The sequence below is a fragment of the Neopelma chrysocephalum genome, unplaced genomic scaffold, assembly GCF_003984885.1.
Source record: "Neopelma chrysocephalum unplaced genomic scaffold, ASM398488v2 Primary Assembly neopelma1_106, whole genome shotgun sequence".
NCBI classification, from domain to species: domain Eukaryota; kingdom Metazoa; phylum Chordata; class Aves; order Passeriformes; family Pipridae; genus Neopelma; species Neopelma chrysocephalum.
This window is the reverse complement of record NW_020897770.1, coordinates 70,262-90,511: the sequence shown is the minus strand read 5'-3', so window position 1 is coordinate 90,511 and position 20,250 is coordinate 70,262. Positions and strand designations below refer to the sequence as shown.

Below are 20,250 nucleotides of genomic sequence, written 5' to 3'. Positions count from 1 at the left end.
GGGAAACGAGGATGGGGGTGCACAGGGACACCTGGGCAGGTCTGGGGAGGCCGGTGTCCCCAGACCTGCCCGCGGGGGACACGGGCCAGGGGTGGGGGTGCCACTGGCTGCTCACCCTCTGGGGGCTGGTGTCTCCATCCATGTCTCCGTCCCCAGGGCGGTCCTTGTCCCCAGGCCGCCGCAGGTCCCGGTAACGGGGCTTTTGCCGGATGTCCCGCCATGTCCGGGCCGCGTCCCCGTCGCCACGGCAACCGCCCGCCGTGCCGGAAGTGACGCGAGGCAGGAAGCGGCGGCCGGGGAGGAAACGATGGCGGCGGTGGCGGCGGGTGACGGGGCCGGGAGCGGCGCCGGGGGCAGCCCCGAGGCCGCCGCCGGGGGCGGCGGGTGGCGGCGTCCCCACGGGCCGCTCCAGCGCTACTACGGCCCGTCCGCGGCCGAGGCGGCCGAGGCGGCCGAGGCGGCCCCGGACCCCACCGACATCAACGGGCCCCACTTCGACCCGGAGGTGTTCATGAACAAGGTGACCTTTGACCCCGTGACCTTTAACCCCTACACCCTCCTGGACCCGGGGACCCCCCCCCGATTGACTCCCCCAGCGCCCCGAAGAGACCCCAAAAAGATCCTCTGTGGGGACCCTATGGATCTGCTTCTATAGGAACCCTGTAGGACACTGTATGACTCCCTATAAAAATGGTACTGGGGTGCTCTGGAGCAGCAAGGGTGGGGAGTCTGGGGGCAATCAGAACTACGGGGGGAGCTCCTGGGGGGCAGCTGGGGATCCCGAGTGGGCCCTGCAGGGAAGTTGAGGACCTCGAGGGGGCAATTCGGGGGCTCCTGGGGGTAAAGAAGGGACTGCAGAGGGGACAGCGGGGTGTGGGACAGTCGAGCAGCTCTTTCCCCCCCCCAGGTGCGTAGTGAGTGTCCCCTGGGGCAGCTCCTGGCCCGGGAGGCCGCGCTGGGGCGGGAGATCCGCGCCCTGGACAGCGACATGCAGACCCTGCTCTACGAGAACTACAACAAGTTCATCTCTGCCACCGGTAAGAGGCTCCACTGGAGCCTGCTTAGGGCAGCGCTGGGATATTGGGATGTTCACTCTGGAGCCTGCTGAGGGCAGTGGTGGGATATTGGGATGTTCACTCTGGAGCCTGCTGAGGGCAGCACTGGGAAAGGAGGATTTGGGGGCGTTCACTCTGCTGGTAGCCACCTCGGTACCCAGCCTACTCTGGGGGGTGACATTTGGGGTACATTCATCCCAGAGGGTCTGGGGGGGTGGCAGGCAGCCGAGGGACCCAGCACTTGTCTCCTGCCCCCCCCCCAGACACCATCCGGAAGATGAAGGTGGATTTTCGGCACATGGAAGCAGAGATGGACGACCTGGCGGCCAACATGGCAGCCATCAGCGCCTCGAGCGCCCGCGTCAGTGCCGCACTGCAGGACCGGCACCGCCGCGGCGCCCAGTTGGCCGGTACGGGGCGGGGGGACGAGTGGCCCTGGGGGGCAGACCCAGCCCTCCCGGCCCCATCTCCCTGAGCCCCATGTCTCCCTAGGGGTGCAGGCATTGCTGCGGAAGCTGCAGGCGCTGGTGGAGGTGCCGGGGCGGCTGCGGCGCTGGGCGGGCACGGAGCCGGCGCGAGCCCTGCGCTGCTACGGCCGTGCCCGCGCCGTGCTCCGGCACTACCGACACCTGCCCTCCTTCCGCGCCATCGAGGACGAGAGCCACGCCATCATGGCAGAGCTGGCCCAGCGCCTCCGCACACGCCTCCGGTACGTCCGTTCGGGAGCCTGCTGAGGGCTGGGAATGGGGGCCTGGGGGTGCTCACTCTGGAGCCTGCTGAGGGCTGGGAATGGGGGCCTGGGGTATTCACTGTGGAGCCTGCTGATGGCACTGCTGGGAAATGGGGATTTGGAGATGCTTACTCTGGAGCCTACTGATGGCAGTCTCAGGAAATGGGGGGCTGGGGGTGTTCACTCTGAGCCTACTGATGGCAGCCGTGGGAAATGGAGCCTACTGATGACCTTCAGGGAGTACCTTATTAACCTCTGTTACTGTTGGAACTTCCTGGTGCTATTAAGTGGTTTTCCCCCTTTATTTTTTGACCAACTACTGTTCACTCTGGGGCCTACCGATGACTTTTATCACTTATTCCCCATTTCCCGCTGTGCCCGCCCTTAACCCTGGAACCTCCCACACCCACTCGCCCGCCCCAGGGAGGAGACGCTGGACCCCAAGGAACTCACCGAATGCGTGGAGATGCTGCTGCAGCTGGAGGAGCCTCCCGAGGAGCTGAGCGAGGAGTTCCTGAGCCAGGCGGGCGCGCGCCTGGAGGCTGAGCTGGCCACGCTGGAGGCTGAGCTGCCCGCCTCTGACCCCTCTGGCGCGGCCACCACGCCGCCACCCGCCTCCGACATCCTGGACTTCGTGGACCGCGGCAGCTCGGCCTTTGTGGGCACGCTGTGCCAGCTGGCCGGCTCGTACCGCACGCTCTTCGGGGGGGACGCAGGGCGCCTGGAGCCCTTCGCTGCTGCGCTGGCCACACGCTACTTCGAGCTGCTGGAGCGGCGGCTGGCACTGGAGCGCGGCCTGGGTGACACCTCGCTGCTGGTGCGGGCGCTGGACCGGTTCCACCGCCGGCTGCGGGCGCTGCTGGAGCTGCTGCCCGAGGGCTCCGCCGCTGCTGCCGCGCTGGTGGCCCGGGCCGCCCGTGAGCGCGTCGACCGCTACCTGCGCGCCCTGCAGACCTTCTTCCTGGGCTGCCTGGGCGACGTGCGCCAGGCACTGGCAGCGCCGCGGCCCCCCGGCAAGGAGGGGCCCGGCCTGCCCGACCTGCTGGCCACGCTGGCTGCCTCCGTGCTGGGCCAGCTCAAGGCCGTGCTGGCCTATGTGCAGCTCTTCACCGCCAGGGACGTTGCCTTCGCCAGCCTGCCCTACTTCAAGGTGGGGCACCGCGAGACAGGGCGCTTCGGGGGGTGACTTGGGGCTGCCGTGGTGCAGGATGGGGGAGCCAAAGGTAGTCAGGGGGTCTCTGGAACAATCTGGGGCTGGCATAGGGCATTTTGGGGGCAGAAAAGGGCAGGCTGGGGGTCACTCAGTGACCGGTTTGGAGCCTGCTTGGGGCAGTTTGGGGGGCTTTGTTGGAGTGTGACCCCCCCATTTGTGGCACAGGGGGAGTTCTGCGTGGCAGCGGTGCGCGAGGGGCTGGTGGTGGCCTTCGTGCGCTGGCTGTGCCGCACTGCCCGCGGCTTTGCTGACGGCCCGGCCGAGCGGGGGGCCCCCGCCGCCCCCCCGGCCCTGTTGCTGCTCCTCGCCCGCCTCTGCCTGGACTATGAGAACTCCACCATCAGCTACATCCTCACCCTCACCGATGAGCAGTTCCCGCCCCAGGTGAGTCCCAGAATGTCCCTAAGGGGACTCTGAATGTCCCCAAGGTGTCACAGATTGGCTCTGCACCCCTCTGTGTCCCAGCCCCAGGCACCACAGCATGGGCACCTTCCTTCTGTCTCTGTCCCCAAAAACAGCCCTGAGTAGACCCAAAATACTCTGATTAGCCCCAAAATAGCCCCTATGTGACCTCAGGTGGCCCCTCTGTGGCCCTGTCCCCACCCAGGGGGATGGTGGTGGGGACAGTGCCCTGTGTGGGGGTTTTGGGATCTTCCCTTTTGTCTTTATGTACCTCCAAATATCCCTGAGGGAGCCCAGGACATCCCCGAGACACCCTCCCTGTTCCCTGCCATCACCCATGTCCATCCAGGAGGTGACCCTGGGGATGGCACTGCCCGTGGAGACAGGAGTGTCCTGACCTGTGCGGTGTCTCCCAAACGTCCCTAAAAGAGCACCTCAGGATGTGCCCAGGGGGGTTCTGCATGTCCCAGAGTGCCCCACGAACATGACAGGGGCAGTGATGCTGCTGCAGCACACGGGGCTGGCAGCGACCCTGTGCCTGATGCTGGGAGGGGAGGTGCGGGGGCCGCTCCTACCTGTCGCTGTGCCCGCAGGACTCGGGCCCGGCGGTGACCCCGGGGCCGGCACTGTGTGCGGAGGCGCGGGCGGCGGCGCAGCGGCTGCTGGACCACTACGTGCAGGTGCAGGGCGCGGCCGTGGCGCAGATGCTGCGCAAGAGCGTCGAGACGCGCGACTGGCTGGGCACCGTCGAGCCCCGCAACGTCCGCGCTGTCATGAAGCGTGTGGTGGAGGACATCACCGCCATCGACGTCCAGGTCGGGCTAGCGGCCCCTGCAGGGGTCCCCACGGTCCACATAAGGTCCTTGAGGGCTTTGGGAAGGTCCCCCCTTAGGTGGGAAGTTGCCAGCAGGTTCCAGGTGTTCCAGAGGGTCTGAGTAGGGGGGAGCTGAAGTCCCTGAAGCGTCCAGAGGGTTTGCCCGAGGTCTGAGTCTGGTCCTTGAGGATCTTTGGGGATCCCAGAAGGTTTTGGGAGGGCCGCAGAGGGTTTGAGGGATGATGCTGGGTGGTTTGGAGGAGGGTCCCAGCAGGGGGTTTTGGGTGCTGAGGGTGTGGTGCCACACACAGGTGGGGCAGCTCTTCGAGGAGGGGGTGCGGCGGGCGCAGAGCAGCGATTCCAGCCGACGTGCCTTCTCCGTCTACAGCAGCTCGCGGGCACCTGGCCGCTATGCCCCGAGCTACACACCCAGGTCAGCCCTGGCACCCCCTGTGCCGCTCCTGCAGTACCCATTGCATCTTCCCTGGCACTCTCTTCACACCCCTAGACTGTCCTAATATCCACCTGACAGCCCTTGGCTGTCCGCATGTCCCCAAACTGTCCTAATGATGATCCCTGTTTATCCCAACAATCCCCATGTTCCCCCCAACTGTCCCAGTATCCCCTGGTGATCCCTGTATCCCTTGTGTCCCACAGTTGTCTTGTCCCTCCGTGTCCTGTGACCATCCCCACACTCTCCTGCCTTTCTGTCCCCAAACCACCCCTACATTCTCTTACCATCTTCATGGCCCCTGATGGTCCCTGTGTCCCTGTCCCCACATCCCTGGCTCTCTCAAGTCCCTGACTGTCCCTGACTCCCTGTCCCCAGTGCTCCCATGGACACCCACCTGCTCAGCAACATCCAGAAGCTTTTCTCAGAGCGCATTGACATCTTCAGCCCTGTCGAGTTCAACAAGGTGAGGCCACCTTTGCTTTCCCTAAACAGGGGCCCTAAACTGCCCACCTTCCCACTGTCACATGTCCCTGGTGTCCCCATGACACAGGTGTTAGGGCCTGGAGGGTGCCCAGGAGCTGACAACCAGAACAAGGGTGTGCCCACTGTCCCTTGTTCTAGGTGTCACTGCTCAGGGGTGACCAGGCCAAGGGTGCCCATGTGCCACATGTCCCCAGGCTCAGGAGTTCCTGGGGAGTGTCAGCCAGGCCAGGGGTCTCCCCGTGCCCCTGTGGATGCCACCCCATTGCCCGCTGTGCCCACACAGGTGTCGGTGCTGACGGGGATCATCAAGATCAGCCTGAAGACGCTGCTGGAGTGCGTGCGGCTGCGCACGCTGGGGCGCTTCGGGCTGCAGCAGGTGCAGGTGGACGGGCACTACCTGCAGCTCTACCTGTGGCGCTTCGCCTCCGACGAGCGCGTGGTGCAGGGGCTGCTGGATGAGGTGGCTGCCAGCGCTGCCCACCGCTGCCTGGACCCCGTGCCCATGGAGCACAGCGTCGTGGAGCTCATCTGCGAGCGCGGGTAGTGTGTGGGGATGAGGGACAGGGACCCGCCATACCTGTGTCACCGTGGGGCAGAGCCTGGCAGGGACATGCCCTGCTACATCTCTGGGGACAGACCTGTACCCTGCAAGTCCCCACACGTGCTGTCTCCTTCCCAACGTGGCAACACACAAGGACATCCCATGTCCCCGCACATGGCAACATGAAGGGATACCCCCTATCCCCAAGCCAGGTCACCCTGTGTCATCAAACCACACCCCTATTGCCTCCCCCCCCATTGACACTTTCAGTGTGTGCTGGCACCAACAGCCCCTGTGACACAGTGTCATCCCCTCACCTTGGTGACATCCCCTTGTGCCCTTTGTCACTAAATAAATGATGTGTGAGCTGAGTGCTGTGTCCCTGTCTGTGCCTGGGGGGCAGGATCTGACCACGCACACAGGGGGCCCCACCTCCAGCCAGGGTGACAGCTCAGGGACAGGGGCTGGGCACTCAGTGATGTCCCCAAGGGACCCACAGCCATGAGGGCCCCAAACCTTAAAACTCAGGGACCAAAACCCTCTGTGGTTGCTACAAAGTGCTGGGGAACACCCAGGGACACGGATTTTCCACCAGAGTTGGGAAGTCCTCCTAAGAGGACATTTCCTGCCTCAAGGAACCAGCACAAAGAGCAACCCAAAGAGACAGGCCTCAAACCCTCCATTTCTCACAAAAAGCTGCAAGGAGCCCAGAGCTGGAGACTGAAGTCACTTTATCCAACAGCAGTTGGCCAGGTCAGCAGCTTTTGGACAAGAAATTGTGGTCACACAGATACAGACCTGGATCCACAGAACAGCCATGGAAGCACAAAAGCACCTCATGGATACAGACACCAATAGCCAGACCTGGATTTACAGGGCAGCCCCAGAAGCACAGACACCAACATATTTACATATAAAACCCCCCACAGTTTTGAGCACATTTGCTGGCAAACAGAGCATTGGATACAGACACACAGATGGGCATGTGGACAGGCTGAGGGCCCCTCACACAGGGCACAGTCCTTACGTGGGTTTTACAGGGAACGGGAATGTTGAGCTGGAATTTTGGTTTGGGTTGGCCAGAGTCCGTTTGACAGTGACTGACTGAACAGGAAGTGCTAAACAGGCCAAGAGACACAACCAGCTGATGCTGAACCACAGCCAAGGGATTAGGGTTAAACATCCTTTCAATTCCATCTGGCCACAGAGGTGGAATTTCAATAAGAAACAAAACTGCCAGAACCTTTGCATGGTTTCTCCTAACAAGGCCCAGAGCACTTGGGGATCCTTGGGGACACAGTCACATTTGGAGTCATGTCTCTCCACAGCTGAAGGAAGGTGAGACCCTCAGTGTGTTCCAGCTTGAGCTGTGCCAATGTCAGCCTCGGCCTGGCTGATGGACACGACCACACAGGTGGGAAAGGGAGTAACAAATCCTTTGGAGATTGCAGGAGATGAAGAGCAACACCTAGGAACACCTTCCTGAGAAGAGCAGTGGAGCAGGCCAGATGTGCCCAGGTGTGTGCAGTGGTCCCTGATTGTCACTGGCCTCGAGGCCAGCACAGAAGTACAACTGCTGGCAGGTACTGCCAGGCCTGCTCCGCTGACAGGGGGGGATCCCACAGCTTCAGGTGATGTCCATCACCCACTAAAGGTCCGAGTCCGTGCCAGCTCCAAGCTGAGAGTAATAGAGAGGCAATTCCCTAGGCAGCACTTTGTAGCTTGGCCTGACAGAAACCAGCCACGCCAACCGAGGCGCAGAAACCCAGAAAGAGCTGCCATTTATTACACACTAAAACCTAAATATTTCAAGTGAATACCTGGAGACAGGAAATCCTACCTGTTGCACACCTGAGCTCACCTCAGGGCTTCTTGAGGCCGCAGGGCAGCCCTAGGCCTGGCTTGGCCCCCGCAGTGGGTGGCGAGTGCCACACGGCCGAGCTGGTGCGCTTGAAGTAGCGGGGCTTGCTCTTGTAGAAGATGTGCTCCAGCTTGGGGCTGGGGATGGCCCCAAACAGCGCATCCACATCAGGGGGGTTGTAGTACTGCCGGATCACAGCCTGGCTGAGCTGATTCCCTGCAGGAACAGGTGGGGTTTGCGTTAATGTTGTTAATTGGGATTGCCATGTGGGCTGCTGCCCGCGGCGTGTCCCCTCTTGGCTTGTCTCTCACCGCTCCAAGGCATCTTACCAGAATATTTGTCACCCGACAAGTTGTGACAAGATCCCCAAGAGCTGGAGGAGCCCCTGACTCTGCATTCCACATAGAATCATGGAATGGTTGGGGTTGGAACAGACTTTAAAATTCATCTAGTTCCAAGCCCTTGCCATGGGCAGGGACACCTTCCACTAAATCAGGTTGCTCCGAGCCTCACCCAACGTGGCCTTGGACACGGAAGTACTCACTTCATGCTGGGCTAGTTGTAACCAATCCAGGTAGGAGGAGCTGAGCAAAACCCAACACCAGGTTCCACAGCCTGCTGAGGCAGACCTGCCACAGGGGTGTTGGGGCTTCCAGACAGACATCCCCCCACACATACCCGTGGCCCAGGCAGGGACAGGCTTGCGGGGCTCGCTCTCATCGTCCGTCGAGTCGTCGCTGTTCAGGTCCATCCCGTAATCGTTTGAGTTTGTGATGGGGGGCTTGGGTTCTTTCCTGCTCTGTGGAGTCATCTGGTATGAATTGCAGGCAGGGGAATTCTAGAAGGCAAACACATTCCACAGGTGTTGGATGCAGCAGCACTGCCCCGCTCTGAGATACATTGGGACTGGCTTGTCCCCAGCCTCCTGCTCTATCACCTCATGGCAAACCCTGAGTCTGGCAGGTCTTCAGTTTGCACCTAAGAGTTTGACCCAAGTTATGACCCAATTACGACTGTGCGTGGCCTTCTCCTGTTTAATTAGGCTGATTAATTGGCAAGAGCATGCAGCAAGAGATGGATCTAACAGACCTGATAGAGCAGCAGCTCCACTCGGGTCAAGCAAAGGTTAAATGGAAGTTTTATGTCACTGGAGCAGTCATGTGCACTAAACACTCTGCAACCTGTCTTCTGGGCTTGATTAACGATATAAAACTGATAGATGATGTGCACAGAACCTGACCACCAGGTCAGCCAAACCGAGTTCATGCTGATGGCAGCAGCAGTGCCGGGAAGTGCAAGGGGGGCGGGGAGGGAGAAAACCTACAGCTGCTAATTTCAGGTTTTTTCAACTGAACATTTTCAGTCGGAGAGCCACGTGTTTGTTGTCAGTGTTGAGGACACAGAGGCGCACCCGCAGGTTCCTCTCCTGCCAAACCAACACCGTTCCACAGGCTCTGCTGCCACCTTGTGGCGGTTCCCAAAATTCACCCTAAAAAACCACTTTCAGCATCTTTTCTGCTCCTGTGGTCCTTTCCTGTATTTAAGAGGAGTCCAGACGGCTCCAATAGCTGTTTGCCTTATCCAGAGCCAGAAACCCTGGCCAATCCCTCCTGCTTCTCTTCTCTCTGTCATTGAAATATTCACAGAGTCAACCTCAGATAACCAGGATTTACAGAATTCCTGTGTTATTGGAAAGGCAGATAAAAGCAGAGGGTGGAACTGCCCAAGGCAGGAGCAGGTTAGTGCTGGGACTGAAGTTCTCTGCTGTCACCCCTAAGGACACACCCCTAAGTTACCTCCTTATTCTCCAGGAGTGGTGCCCGGGCACTGTCTTTGGCCTTTTGTTCCTCTGACAGTTTCTTCTGCTCTTCCTCCTGCCTCTTCCTCTCCGCCAGCATCTGCTGCTCCCGCTGCCAAGTGACACCCATGGAATTACCCTTAGGGATTACACTGCCAACGCAGGCATCCACCTTTGTGACAGGCAAAATAACTAAGCACCCAATTGCAGCTCATGTAGCTGAGGAGCACTTGGGACAAGGTGCACTTCCCTCAGAGGGGTACAAACCCACAGACACCTGTGTCAGAGCATCAGCTGCCTTTCCCTGATAAAGCCAGGGCCCCCCACCTTGAAAAGCTTGCTGCTGACTTCAGGCTATGAAAGCCAGAAATCAGCTGACCATCTGCAGGAGAAGTCTGTGCTACTGATCTTGGCCTCTTTCTAGACTAGTAAACAATATTTTTAGAGGCCAAGTCCCCCCACTGCACTGTAACCATCCCAAACAGGTCAAACTTCCAGCTCAGAAGTGCCACAAGTGGCTCCTCAGTGTCCCAGCTGAGCAGGTCTGCTGAGGTCAGCCATGTGGCTCTCCCCCTCCCCAAAACCGAGCACTTACCTCTTTCTTCTCCATCTCCTTGCGGAGCCGCTCCTTAGCAGCCTGTGCTTCCTTCTGCAATCGGGCAGCCCTCTCCTGCTGCTCCCGGAGCCTGAGAACCACAGCACAGGCCCTCAATTCCCAGAGCAGCACCAGGTCCACCCCTGGCTGCCTGAAGCAAGCCCCCCCACCCTCACAGCTTTTCAGACACCCCCCACCACACTCCCCATATCCCTGAGCCCAGAATTCCTCCTTGGCAGCTCGGCACCGACGACAGTCCAGAGTTGTGCTGTCACCTCAGAGTGGCTCTTCGCTGCTCCAGCCTTCCACTCCTGCCCTCTGTTCCAGTTGCGTTTCAATCCCAGCACAGAATTTGGTATATAAATGGGGGTTTTGCCTTACTTTTCTGCCTGGATCCGCTCCTGCTCCCTCTTCCTCTCCAGTTCTCTCTCAGCAGCCAGCTGTCTCTCCCGCTCCTGCTCCGCCTGCCTCTGCTCAGCGATCTTCCGGGCACGCTCCTGCTCCTCTTCCCTCCTCTTCTGCAGCAGCTCCCTGTGCCGCCGTTCCTCCTCCTCCTCCTGTAAGCCCAGGCAGGCATTACTCACCTGACAGGAGCAGGCTCCAGGAGACAGCACCAGGAACCCCTCATTTGGCCCAAATCCCCATCACTACACAGCAGGGAAACATCTCAGGGGTGAATTCCCAGTGCCCAAGGCAGGTGGATCCCCCTCTCCAGTTCTGCCTGTGGGACAGGACAGGCCCTACACACCTGCTGCAGAGCTTTTTGTCTCCTGGCTTCCTCCTCTTGTCTGCGCCGGGCCTCTGCTTCCTCCATCTTCCTGGCAGCCACTCTCTTCTTGATCTTCTCCTCTGCCAGTCTTTCTTCTCTCACCTGGAGCACACACAGACCCGGATCTCAGGTGGGACAGCACTGCAGGACGTCTCACAGACTCAGAGCTCCTGCCCTCTCACAAGCAAACCCTCCCCTCTTTTGCACCCAGGAGCCAACGGGGCCTGTGCTCTGTTTTTAAAAGGTCATATTTAGGGCAACAACCTTGTTTTACATCTCCCGGGGAAGAGCTGATCCCACCTTGGTATTTACGCATCTAGTCCCACAAAGCCATTGGAATGTATCCTCAGAGCCATGTAATCAGAGAGGCAGCTGGGGATAATTAAAGCAGACAAATGACCACCATGGCCAGTGCACAAATTGCCTGGAAGTCTGGGATCCGAGGAAGGCTCCGGAGGAAGGATGTTTGCTTTCCCCTCTCCAGTTATTACTCAGCTGGGAGAAGCAGCAGACAAAGCCTCGGGGCCATTAGGCTGCCTTTATCCACTGCACGTCCTTCCTTCTCCCATATACCAGAGCACTAATAAAGCCCATTTAGATTCATCATTCTGGAAAAACAGGGGTTCAGCTGCCATTTGCTGTACCCAGAGAAAGGCAGTCCCTCAGGATCACCAAGGCTCTGGAAAGTTCTTTATCCAACTGTTCTGTCATTCAACCTCTAGAATCCAAGCAGCCTCCGTCACCTTTTTGAAAGAGGCACACCTGTGTGGCACCAGCTACCTCAACGAGCTCTGTGTGGGCCGTACCTTCTCAGTCTTCTCGTCAAACAGTGCTATCTTCTGCTCGATCTTCCTCTTCCTTGCTTTCTCCATCTCCTCCGCCCGCTCCCGGGCCTGCAGCACCTTGCGCAGGCGCTCCTCGCGCTTCCTAAGGACACAGCCCAGCTCACCGTGCTGCTGAGCTCCTCACAGTTCAGCACAAGGCTAAAGCACACAGCAGGAAACTCAGCGGCCCAAACTCCACAGTAATTTAAGCACCAGCCATGTTTAAGCTCTGTCAGAGAGGGAGGACTCAAGAAAAGAAGCCACAGCAGTAGCAGCTGGCAAGGACAATTCATGTTTTGCATCAGCATTCTAGAGAATTCTGAGAACACACTGCCCGTGCCCACAGGAATTTCTGCTGTTTGCATGGGCTCTGCAAGGTAAAACACCTGGACACAGGTACCTACACCAGCATGACCACATCTACTCACAGCTTTGCTTCTTCTAGTCGCCGTTTCTTCTCTTCCTCCAGTCTTTGCCTCCTCAGCTGCTCAGCTTCTTGCTTCTTCTGCAGAGCCTCCAGCTTCTGCCTCTCCTTTTCCTGAGGGGAATTGAAATGTGATTGTACCTACCTGCCAAGGAGCTCCTTCCCACCTCACTCGCTCAGGGGTAGGGCACAGAGGTGACAGTAAGAAGCTGCAGGCAGGAACACGGGGTGGTGACAGCCCTGGAGCAGAGCTCAGGCAGTGATCCAGTCGTGAATGGATATATGCAAGGAAAACAAGGCAGCAGTGTGAATGTTGGGGAGCAAGGGCAGAAGCTGGGACACTGAAATAGAAGTATCATCCCTGGAAGCCCAGGCAGCATCCCCAGGGATTGCAGGCAGCCAGCCCTGTGCTTTCTCTTGGTGCAAAGGACCCACAAAGCAGCGCCAATGCCTGGCACTGATCCCGCTTCCTGCGGCGAGCGCAGGGACAGATGGTGCTCCAGGAAACACCTCAGGCTCCTGCTGGCGCCTTTGCCTCCCACAAAGCTCTATCTGGTGGTGAACCACCACCTCTCGGAGAGCTCCCAGCCTGCTCCAGCACACAGCCAGCCAGAAATGGGAGCCAACCAGAAATGGGAGCTTTTCTCCTCGTTTTCCTGACCCAGCCTAGACACACTGTCAGCCAGGGCAGGGAGATCCAGCCACCACTACAGCCCCAGCAAATGGATTAACACCAGCTCACTCCATGCCAAAGCAGGCCTAGTCTCAGCACCAACCCATGGATCAGCACTGGGAATATGCAAGGGATTCCCTTATGCTGGGCTCTGTGTTCTAAAAGCTTGGTGCTGTCAGCAGCCAAACTGGTTAATATAAAACTAACAATCACGTCTTATTGCTCTGCTGCTATTTAGTTATGTTTAGCTCCCACACGGAAAAAGTCCCGAGGGGAAGCTGCCTGTGCTGGAATCAAACCTAAAACATAACATTCCACGAACTGACAGCAGCAGAGGAAGCACTCCCTAGCCACAAGACTCTTTTCTCATCACATTAACTCCTTTGTAGTACTGACACCAACATCAGCAGGAGCCCAGCAAGACTGAGGCTGGAATCCTCCACCGCTTCCCAAGAGCCTTCCCTGACCCCCTGGAGCACAGCCAGGCTCTGAGCAGCGCAGCCTGAACGCTCTAGGAAGCTCTGCTATTAGGCTGCTCAATGCAGGAACAGCAATTCCTGCATCCTGCCCTCTTCTCCCTTCCTCCCAGCTCTCCTGCAAGGGGAAACCAGCCCCAGTGAGTTATTGGGTACCAGCAGAGCACTCTCTGCTTCCACCATGGCTCTGGGTGCATCCAGGAAGCTACACCCTTGTCTAGAACCAGCTCTCAAATCCCACCCTCCCAAACTGCTCCTGCCTGGGGTACAGGGGCTTGGAAACCTCCCTAGGGGTACTGCAGAAGCACTAGCCAGCCAAGGTGTGCTGCTAGTCCGTGATCCATCAGTGATACTGACGTCTCTGGATTTGGACACCGGCACTCTTGTCTTGTAGGAGTCGGGTTTCAGGAAAGGTGCCGAACAGCACCCTGGGAGATGTAGTTCCCAAGTACTCCCACACACATGGGCAGTGAGATACCCCATGGTGACTGGTCAAGGGAGTCACGTGTTACTTTGAACTCAGGTATATAAAGTGTTGTTTTGATTTGAATAAACGGATTTGGCTGTGAACCCCCAAGAAGCTAGCCGGGTCCGTGTCATTTATTTACTTATTATATTAATAAGCCACATTGTCTGACTGCTCCCACATCCAGGATAGCCTTGTGTTTCCTCCTGCTTCAAAGGTTGGGAGGATCTCAGAAGTTTGGGTTTAAGAGGCATTTGCTCAATCTCTCTCATGAGACAAGCCCTAGCAAGGAGACCTGGGATGTGCAGGTTTCACACCTCAGCATTCACAAGCCCCTTGATTTTTGGTTCCCAGTTTTCATCCCTGACTGTCACTTGGCATTACCACAAGGGAATGCTGCAGGAATAAAGCTTATAGTCCAAACTGGAATTCTTTAGGAAGCTGACTAGCCCACATCTTATTTAAGTGTAAACAGAGAGCTTTGGGTTACTTCTTAGTTCCAAATGGGTTGCAAAGTTTCCTTCGTGTCTGTGCTTTAGGTTAGGCATTAATCAAACCATCGTGTACTGGCTTAGAGCAGGGTTTCCTCTTACCTTAGGGTCAGCCTGGAGAGGGGTGTTGTATCTGATGAAGGATTTTATGACTCCGTTCCTCCCCACGGAGCTCGGTGTCATCAGGAGCTGGTTCTTCTGCACAGTGTGAAGGAACGTCTTGAACGGGCGCACGACCTGTGGGAGGAACACCAAAGCGTGAGCAGGAGCAAGTAACTAAGGGTCTTGGGGAGGTACTCCAGGGTAACAAAGATCTTACCTTGCTGGCTGGGAAGACTGGGGATGGGGTCTTCTTCCTGGGAGGAGACAGCCCTCCCTCCTCTGCCTGCTGCTGGTCGTAGCGCTCGTCCACAGCTCTCTTGTAGCTCGGCTTCCTCCTGTGAGACAGCACAGTCCATCACACCTGGAAAATCCTTCTGATGCCTCAAAGTCAGGGATGGAAAGAGCCACGGACTATCCCAGCTTAAAAGAGATTCCATTGTGGTGAGGCCCTGGCACAGGTTGCCCAGAGAAGCTGTGGCTGCCCCATCCCTGGAAGTGTCCAAGGCCAGGGCTTGGAGCAGCCTGGTCTAGTGGAAGGTGTCCCTACCCACGGCAAGGGGTGGGACTGGATGGGCTTTAAGGTCCCTTCTAAGACTGTGCATGCACAGGCAGTTAGCCAATAAAAAATTCCTAATGCAATAGGAGATAGAAATTAAATCACAGAATTATAGAGGCAGGAAAAACTTATTTGCAGAAGTTTCATTGTCACAAACACTGAGGCCAGTGAACAACATTCCAGCATTTAACTGGCTTAGAACTGGTCCACAGTCCCCTGAGGCACTTCCAACCAGTGATCCTATGGACATACCTTGCACTCTGAGGTGGATCCAGGGTCTCCCCACTCTTGTTCAACTTGTTTTCTGAAAGAGAACAGTTACACAGTGAGTTCTAGCAGGCAAAATTCCCCTCCAGCCCAGGTTTGACTGCAGGGAATGGATGTAGCAGCTCGCTGAACAGCAAAACCACCTGCCACAAGCTGGGCACAGCAGGACCTGGCTCATACAGCACCATTCCCACCCAGAAACTCCAGAGAAAGCAGAGCTGCCCAAAGCTGTCCCTGCCCAAAGCTCACACCAGCACTGCTGTGTTCTGCACAGCTTCAGCAATGGGGCTCAACTGGGCCTCCCACAACCCTCATTACACCCATCTCCATGTGCTCTCCACGGTGGAAATAACGCCAGCAAAGAGTTTCCTCACTGCTAATTGCCTGAAACAAATCCTCCCTCATCAAACATTAATTAGTCTTTCAAACTGAGCTCTCAAATTAATCAGCAAGATTTCCAGCTTCCCAAAGCAGTAACTTCCCCAAGTCCTACCCCAAACCCCTCTGGAATTACCACTGTTGCTTGGCTCCTGCGGCTGCCCGTGTTTGCTGACGGTGTGGGAGGAAAGGGACACCTGCAGGCTTTGGGAATCCTGTGGGAAAAGCAAAGGGGTTTCAGGACAATTCCACATGGAGACAGCCCATTCCTGGTTCAGATTGTGGGGTGATTCTGACAAGGGCATGCTGAGCAGCATTACCAGGGAACACCAAACCACCTCTTGGCAAAGTCCTGGATGCTGCATCATCAGGAGAAGCACGGACATTAACAGAGCATCTGTGCTGCTTAAACTCAACAAACCCATCAACTATTAAGGACAAAAGCCTTCCAAGCTGTAAATCTGTGCTGCTGGAGCTCTGGCCAGAGCCAGCATCCCCATTTCCCTGAGCAGTGATGAATGTGGAGCCCAGAGATGGCAGGCAGATGGCTCATTTCCATGATTTATCTGTTTGCTGTGGGATACCCATTGCTGCTCTCCGTCTCTGCACTTACACCGGAGCAGGCTCTGCTGGGATAATGGGCTGTGGCTTCTAGAACTGCTCTCTGCCAGCAGCACGAGCATTACCTCCCCCAGCCCATGCTGGCCAGCGAGCAGCAGGTGGGGAAGAGAATAAAAAAAGATTTATGGAGATTTTATCCCCCCCAATTGCTTCTCTGGGGCCTCGTTCCAAGGGCAGGCCCAGGCTACACCCTGTAGCCCAAGAGAGGACACAGATCTGATGAACCTGGGCTGAGGAGGACCTGACAGAGTCAAGGCGTGCACTGACGTTTACTCTGGACAAGACACCAACATCATCCCAGGGTTCCTTCCTCAGTGAGCATTGTGGAGGGAAAGGTTTTGACCTGAATAATATTCACAAATTTCTGTGGCTGTCTGAACTAAGAAGTGATGAATTACCTGCAGGACTGACCGAAAGGTCAAAAGGAGCTTTAAAAATACAGAAATAACAGCAGTGTGCAAACCATGACACCAGTTGAGCTGAACTTCCCTGAACTATAAGAAGGTTTTTTTTATCTCAAAAGATTTGGGACTGAACTTTCACACAATGATCTCTAGCAAGAGGTTAAGAAGGAAAAGCCACATTTTCCTCCCAAATTCACACAGACACAAATGCTTTTAATCCCTGCTCAGATCTTACCTTGCAGGGGGTGCAGGATCCAGGAGGAGGCCTAGATGAAAAGGAAAGACAAAAGATGCTGTGTTTAGTAACACCAAGGAAACTGGAAAGCCACTTGGATTTTACACCAGGAGTGGCGGGGAAAAGTCCTGCAAGCAGGATAGCAAGGTTAAATAAAAAACTAAAAGCATTCTCACCCAGCTTTGACAACAGTTTCTTCCTCCTCTGGAAGATCTGTAGAGCTGGAGGCTGTGGGAAAGGAAAAAAGCACACCTGAGCTGTGAGTTTTGGGTGCAGGCCAAGGACGTGCTGGGATGAGGGTTGCTCCAGGCACTGCAGAGGGGTTTGACCTGCCCCGGGGCAGGGGAGGGCACCGGAGCACACCCAGGTGGCACTGCAGGAACGCTGCCGGCTATTCCGGTGCACGAAAGCAGCATTTTCAATTATAGATGAGTTCAGAGAAATATTCCACGAGCTGGAATTAAGGGGGCTGGGCTTGGCCCCAGGCTTGTCTGCAGGGCCATGCCTGGACATTAACAGCAGTTAGAGCCCGCTGTAAATAACGCTGGAGTGCTGCTTCCCAAGCCAGCATTCCAGCTGGCTCTGCCACAGCGAGCTCAGAAGCTCTGGCACAGCCAGGACCTGCCATGAATAATCACAGAATCACACAATCCTACTGTGGTTTGGGTGGGAAGGGACCTTAAGGATCATCCAGTCCCATCACTCAGCCATGGGCAAGGACACCTGCCACTAGCTCAGGTTCCTCCAAGCCCAGTCCAACCTGGCCTTGGACACTTCCAGGGATGGGACAGCCACAGCTTCTCTGGGCAACCTGTGCCAGGGAAGAATTTCCTCCATATATCCCACCTTGATTTCCCCTCTTTCAGTTTGAACCCATTTCCCCTTGTCCTGTCACTCCAGTTCTTGATAAAGAGCCCCGGTCCGGCTTGTTTATATAATACAAAGGAGAGATGACATCCATGTATTTACCCTCTTGCACTAATTCCAATGCTTCCATTCCATGGCACGGAAGAATGTTTAAATCAGCCAGTCCTTCCCCAAACCTGCATCTATCACCAACTGTAAAAACATGGGAGACTTTTAATCTATAAAATTCAGCCTCAAATTCCCCTTCTCAAAGAAGCTCTAGAACCAGCAGCCAGATCCTGGGAAGAGGTGAAGGACCAGGGAATTTGTGAGAATTTCACTTTCCAGGAAATAGGCAGAACTTTGGGAGAGCCCATCATCCCCTCTGCCCAGAGAAGCCGTGGCTGCCCCATCCCTGGAAGTGTCCAAGGCAAGGCTGGATGGGGCTTGGAGCAACCTGGTCCAGTAGGTGTCCCTGCCCATGGCAGGAGTTGGAACTAGATGGGCTTTAAGGTCCTTCCAACCCAAACCACCCTGGGATTCCAGGGTTAACAGCTTCTCCCAGCAAATAAGTAATGGTTAAAGTTAAATTGAAATAGAGACATTGAGGCTGTTCTCCCAGGTGATTGACAAGGCTGAGTTCACAGTTTAAGTGCTCACGGGAGGCTCCAGAAAGCCAGGGAGAACTTCCACGAGGGATTGCAGCTTAACTAGCCCAGGGAGCTCAGCTGCTACCCCTACATGGAATAACTGGCCCTGGCACATTTGGTTTCCTCAGCAGTAGATAAACACAAAGAGCAGGAGAGATGCAAACCCCCTGGTGACACCCAAACTCACCCTCTACAGAGCTGGAGGACATGGATCCCTGCAGAGCCATCTTCCTCTTGCTTGCTGCCCTGGTGATGGATTTCTGGACCATACTCTCCCTCTTGCGGGCCAGGGAATACTTCTCTGCCAGGGAGGTTCTGCGGCTCAGGGAGGTTTTACCCATCAGGCTCCGGCGCACGGAGCGGCGGCTCCTCCGGGAGCCCGTTGGAGTCCCTGGATTGTCCCTCAGGGGCTGGGAGGGCTCCTCAGCCCGGTCGTGTTCCCAAGTGGGGCCATTCCCCTCCTCCAGCCCAACCCTTGGGCTCAGGTTGACAGTGACATTGGCTGCCTTTACCTGCAGCTCAGACACAGCCTCACTGGCCTCAGGAGTAGAGGGAACCACCAGCTCAGGGGCTGTGGGCACCAGCAGGGATTTGAGAATGCCACATTCTTTGGGAGAGCCGTCCCCTGAGCTCGTGGGGAGCAGCTTTGCTGGCTTCGCTGTGCTCCTCTGGAGGGGCACTGCAGTGCCAGTCTGATCAGCTTCCACCCAGGGGTCCTTCCCCACTGCCTGCAGGGCAGGAGGCGTCTCAGAGACCACCTTGGAGCTCCTGACAGAGGCTGTGGCCTGGGATCGTGTCACGCGCTGAGGGGGAGAGTTTCCTTTGGCCTCGGCTCTGCCGAGCTCCAGCTTTTGTTTGTCCTGAAGTCGCTGAGAACATCGCACAGAAGGCAATGGTTTGAGGCTGCTCTTCCTCCTCCTGGACAACCTGGCCACGGGAACAGTGCATTAGATGAGAATGGGAGCTGAGAACAGCCCAAAGCCCTTACCATGTACACATAGGTTTAGAGCCAACACACCTAGGATGGGCCCAGGATATGCAAAGCTCCACAAAGCAGCTAAAGCAGGCAGTAATTAAGGGATGTAATTACTTCAAAGTGGAAAAGATAACGGGAGACAGAGACCCGGGAACATAAAACAGAACCAGGTGACAAATAGCAGCACTTTTCATGAGAATTAACGTTTTCCAGTGCTTTTGGACCCTAAGGCTGCCAGCACCCTGGATACGGGGTCTGACCGGACCTTTAACACCGGGGGGACTCGCGGGCCAAATAAGGGGGGGGACCCTCTTGGGACAAAGGAGGGGAACCCCCCCCCAGGGCGAAGAAGGTAGGGAGGCCCGCGGGACATGCTTTGGGTAGGGGATTGTCTCCATGAGCCCTTGGCAGGGGGTCTGTTCAACCTCCCATGCGCTTCCCCTCTTTCCAGACCCCTCTGGCTGCCTCTGCGCTCCCCCTCCACGCGGCCCACCCCCAGGGGGGGCTCCGGGGCCCCCACTCCCACCGTCCCCTCACCGCTTCCTGGCCGTATCCTGCCCCTCCTCATGCAGTGTCGACCGTCGCTTCCTCCGCTGCCTGTTCTTCTGCGACGGCGTCTTGGGCATCAGCTCAAGCTCCTCTCTGTAGTCGCTGGAAGGGAAGGGAAGAGCGACGCGGGGTCAGCCAGTACCGGCCGAGGCCTAGCAGGGAACCGGGACGTGTGTATGTGCGTGTGTGGGGGGGGGCTTGCCATTACCTCACAAACATCCTGAACGCCTCCTCGCAGATTTCCTCCAGCCACACCAGGTCGGTGCTGTCCACTTGCCGCAGGAACCCGGCCAGGCGCCGCCCGCACTCGGCGGGCAGCTGCTGCACAGAGCGCGCCGCCATCACCATGGCCGCCATCGCCTCAGAACCAACGGCCGCGCGCGAGCCCCACTGTTTAAACCCGGCGCGCGCCCCGCCGTCCCTGCCAATCACCGCCCGCCGCCCGCCAGGACCGCCCTCCCCATTGGCTGCCAGGCTACTGCGGGAACGGCACAGCACCGCTCTGCTCGCCCGTCTCTATTTCCGTGGAGGACTCGCCTTAGAAGGCGGGCCTTGAAGGGCGGGGATTTAACGGCTTGGGGAGTGACGGACAGGCGC

The 20,250-nt window shown here is 57.2% G+C and overlaps 2 protein-coding genes across 3 annotated transcripts; one reads left to right on the top strand and one right to left on the bottom strand.

The window, feature by feature from the left end:
* Positions 1–307: 307 nt before the first annotated feature.
* VPS51 (VPS51, GARP complex subunit) lies at positions 308–6,063 on the top strand. Of its 2 annotated transcripts, none has more exons than XM_027696250.1 (10): positions 308–520; positions 908–1,037; positions 1,319–1,465; positions 1,548–1,764; positions 2,209–2,935; positions 3,164–3,382; positions 3,994–4,215; positions 4,526–4,647; positions 5,044–5,131; positions 5,435–6,063. In XM_027696250.1, the coding sequence occupies exons 1-10, from the start codon at positions 308–310 to the stop codon at positions 5,693–5,695; spliced, it is 2,346 nt and encodes a 781-aa protein (XP_027552051.1). In that variant the 3' UTR covers positions 5,696–6,063. The 2 variants fall into 2 exon arrangements, with proteins under 2 accessions (XP_027552051.1, XP_027552052.1); XM_027696251.1 differs by lacking the exon at positions 308–520 and adding an exon at positions 562–672.
* A 346-nt stretch (positions 6,064–6,409) lies between these two features.
* Positions 6,410–20,040, bottom strand: INCENP (inner centromere protein). Its single transcript, XM_027696248.1, has 17 exons — positions 19,862–20,040; positions 19,642–19,755; positions 18,316–19,055; positions 16,809–16,860; positions 16,633–16,663; positions 15,509–15,587; positions 14,980–15,031; positions 14,389–14,506; positions 14,172–14,306; positions 11,968–12,077; positions 11,522–11,642; positions 10,695–10,817; positions 10,328–10,503; positions 9,947–10,037; positions 9,350–9,463; positions 8,232–8,391; positions 6,410–7,769 (listed from the first exon to the last, which is right to left on the bottom strand). Exons 1-17 carry the CDS (start codon positions 20,008–20,010, stop codon positions 7,555–7,557), a joined length of 2,580 nt encoding a protein of 859 aa, XP_027552049.1. The 5' UTR covers positions 20,011–20,040; the 3' UTR covers positions 6,410–7,554.
* Positions 20,041–20,250: the final 210 nt, after the last annotated feature.

What these genes read in the sequence shown, in the direction of transcription:
- VPS51 (XM_027696250.1), top strand. Translation starts at nt 308, where the DNA reads ATGGCGGCGGTGGCGGCGGGTGACGGGGCCGGGAGCGGCGCCGGGGGC. An exon ending in CGCCTCCGCACACGCCTCCG is followed by an intron (nt 1,765 to 2,208) that starts GTACGTCCGTTC and finishes CGCCCGCCCCAG; the next exon opens with GGAGGAGACGCTGGACCCCA. An exon ending in CCAGCCTGCCCTACTTCAAG is followed by an intron (nt 2,936 to 3,163) that starts GTGGGGCACCGC and finishes TTTGTGGCACAG; the next exon opens with GGGGAGTTCTGCGTGGCAGC.
- INCENP (XM_027696248.1), bottom strand. Translation starts at nt 20,010, where the DNA reads ATGGCGGCCATGGTGATGGCGGCGCGCTCTGTGCAGCAGCTGCCCGCC. An exon ending in GATCCTGCACCCCCTGCAAG is followed by an intron (nt 15,588 to 16,632) that starts GTAAGATCTGAG and finishes CTTTTCCCACAG; the next exon opens with GATTCCCAAAGCCTGCAGGT. An exon ending in GCAGGAGCCAAGCAACAGTG is followed by an intron (nt 15,032 to 15,508) that starts GTAATTCCAGAG and finishes GTTCTCTTTCAG; the next exon opens with AAAACAAGTTGAACAAGAGT.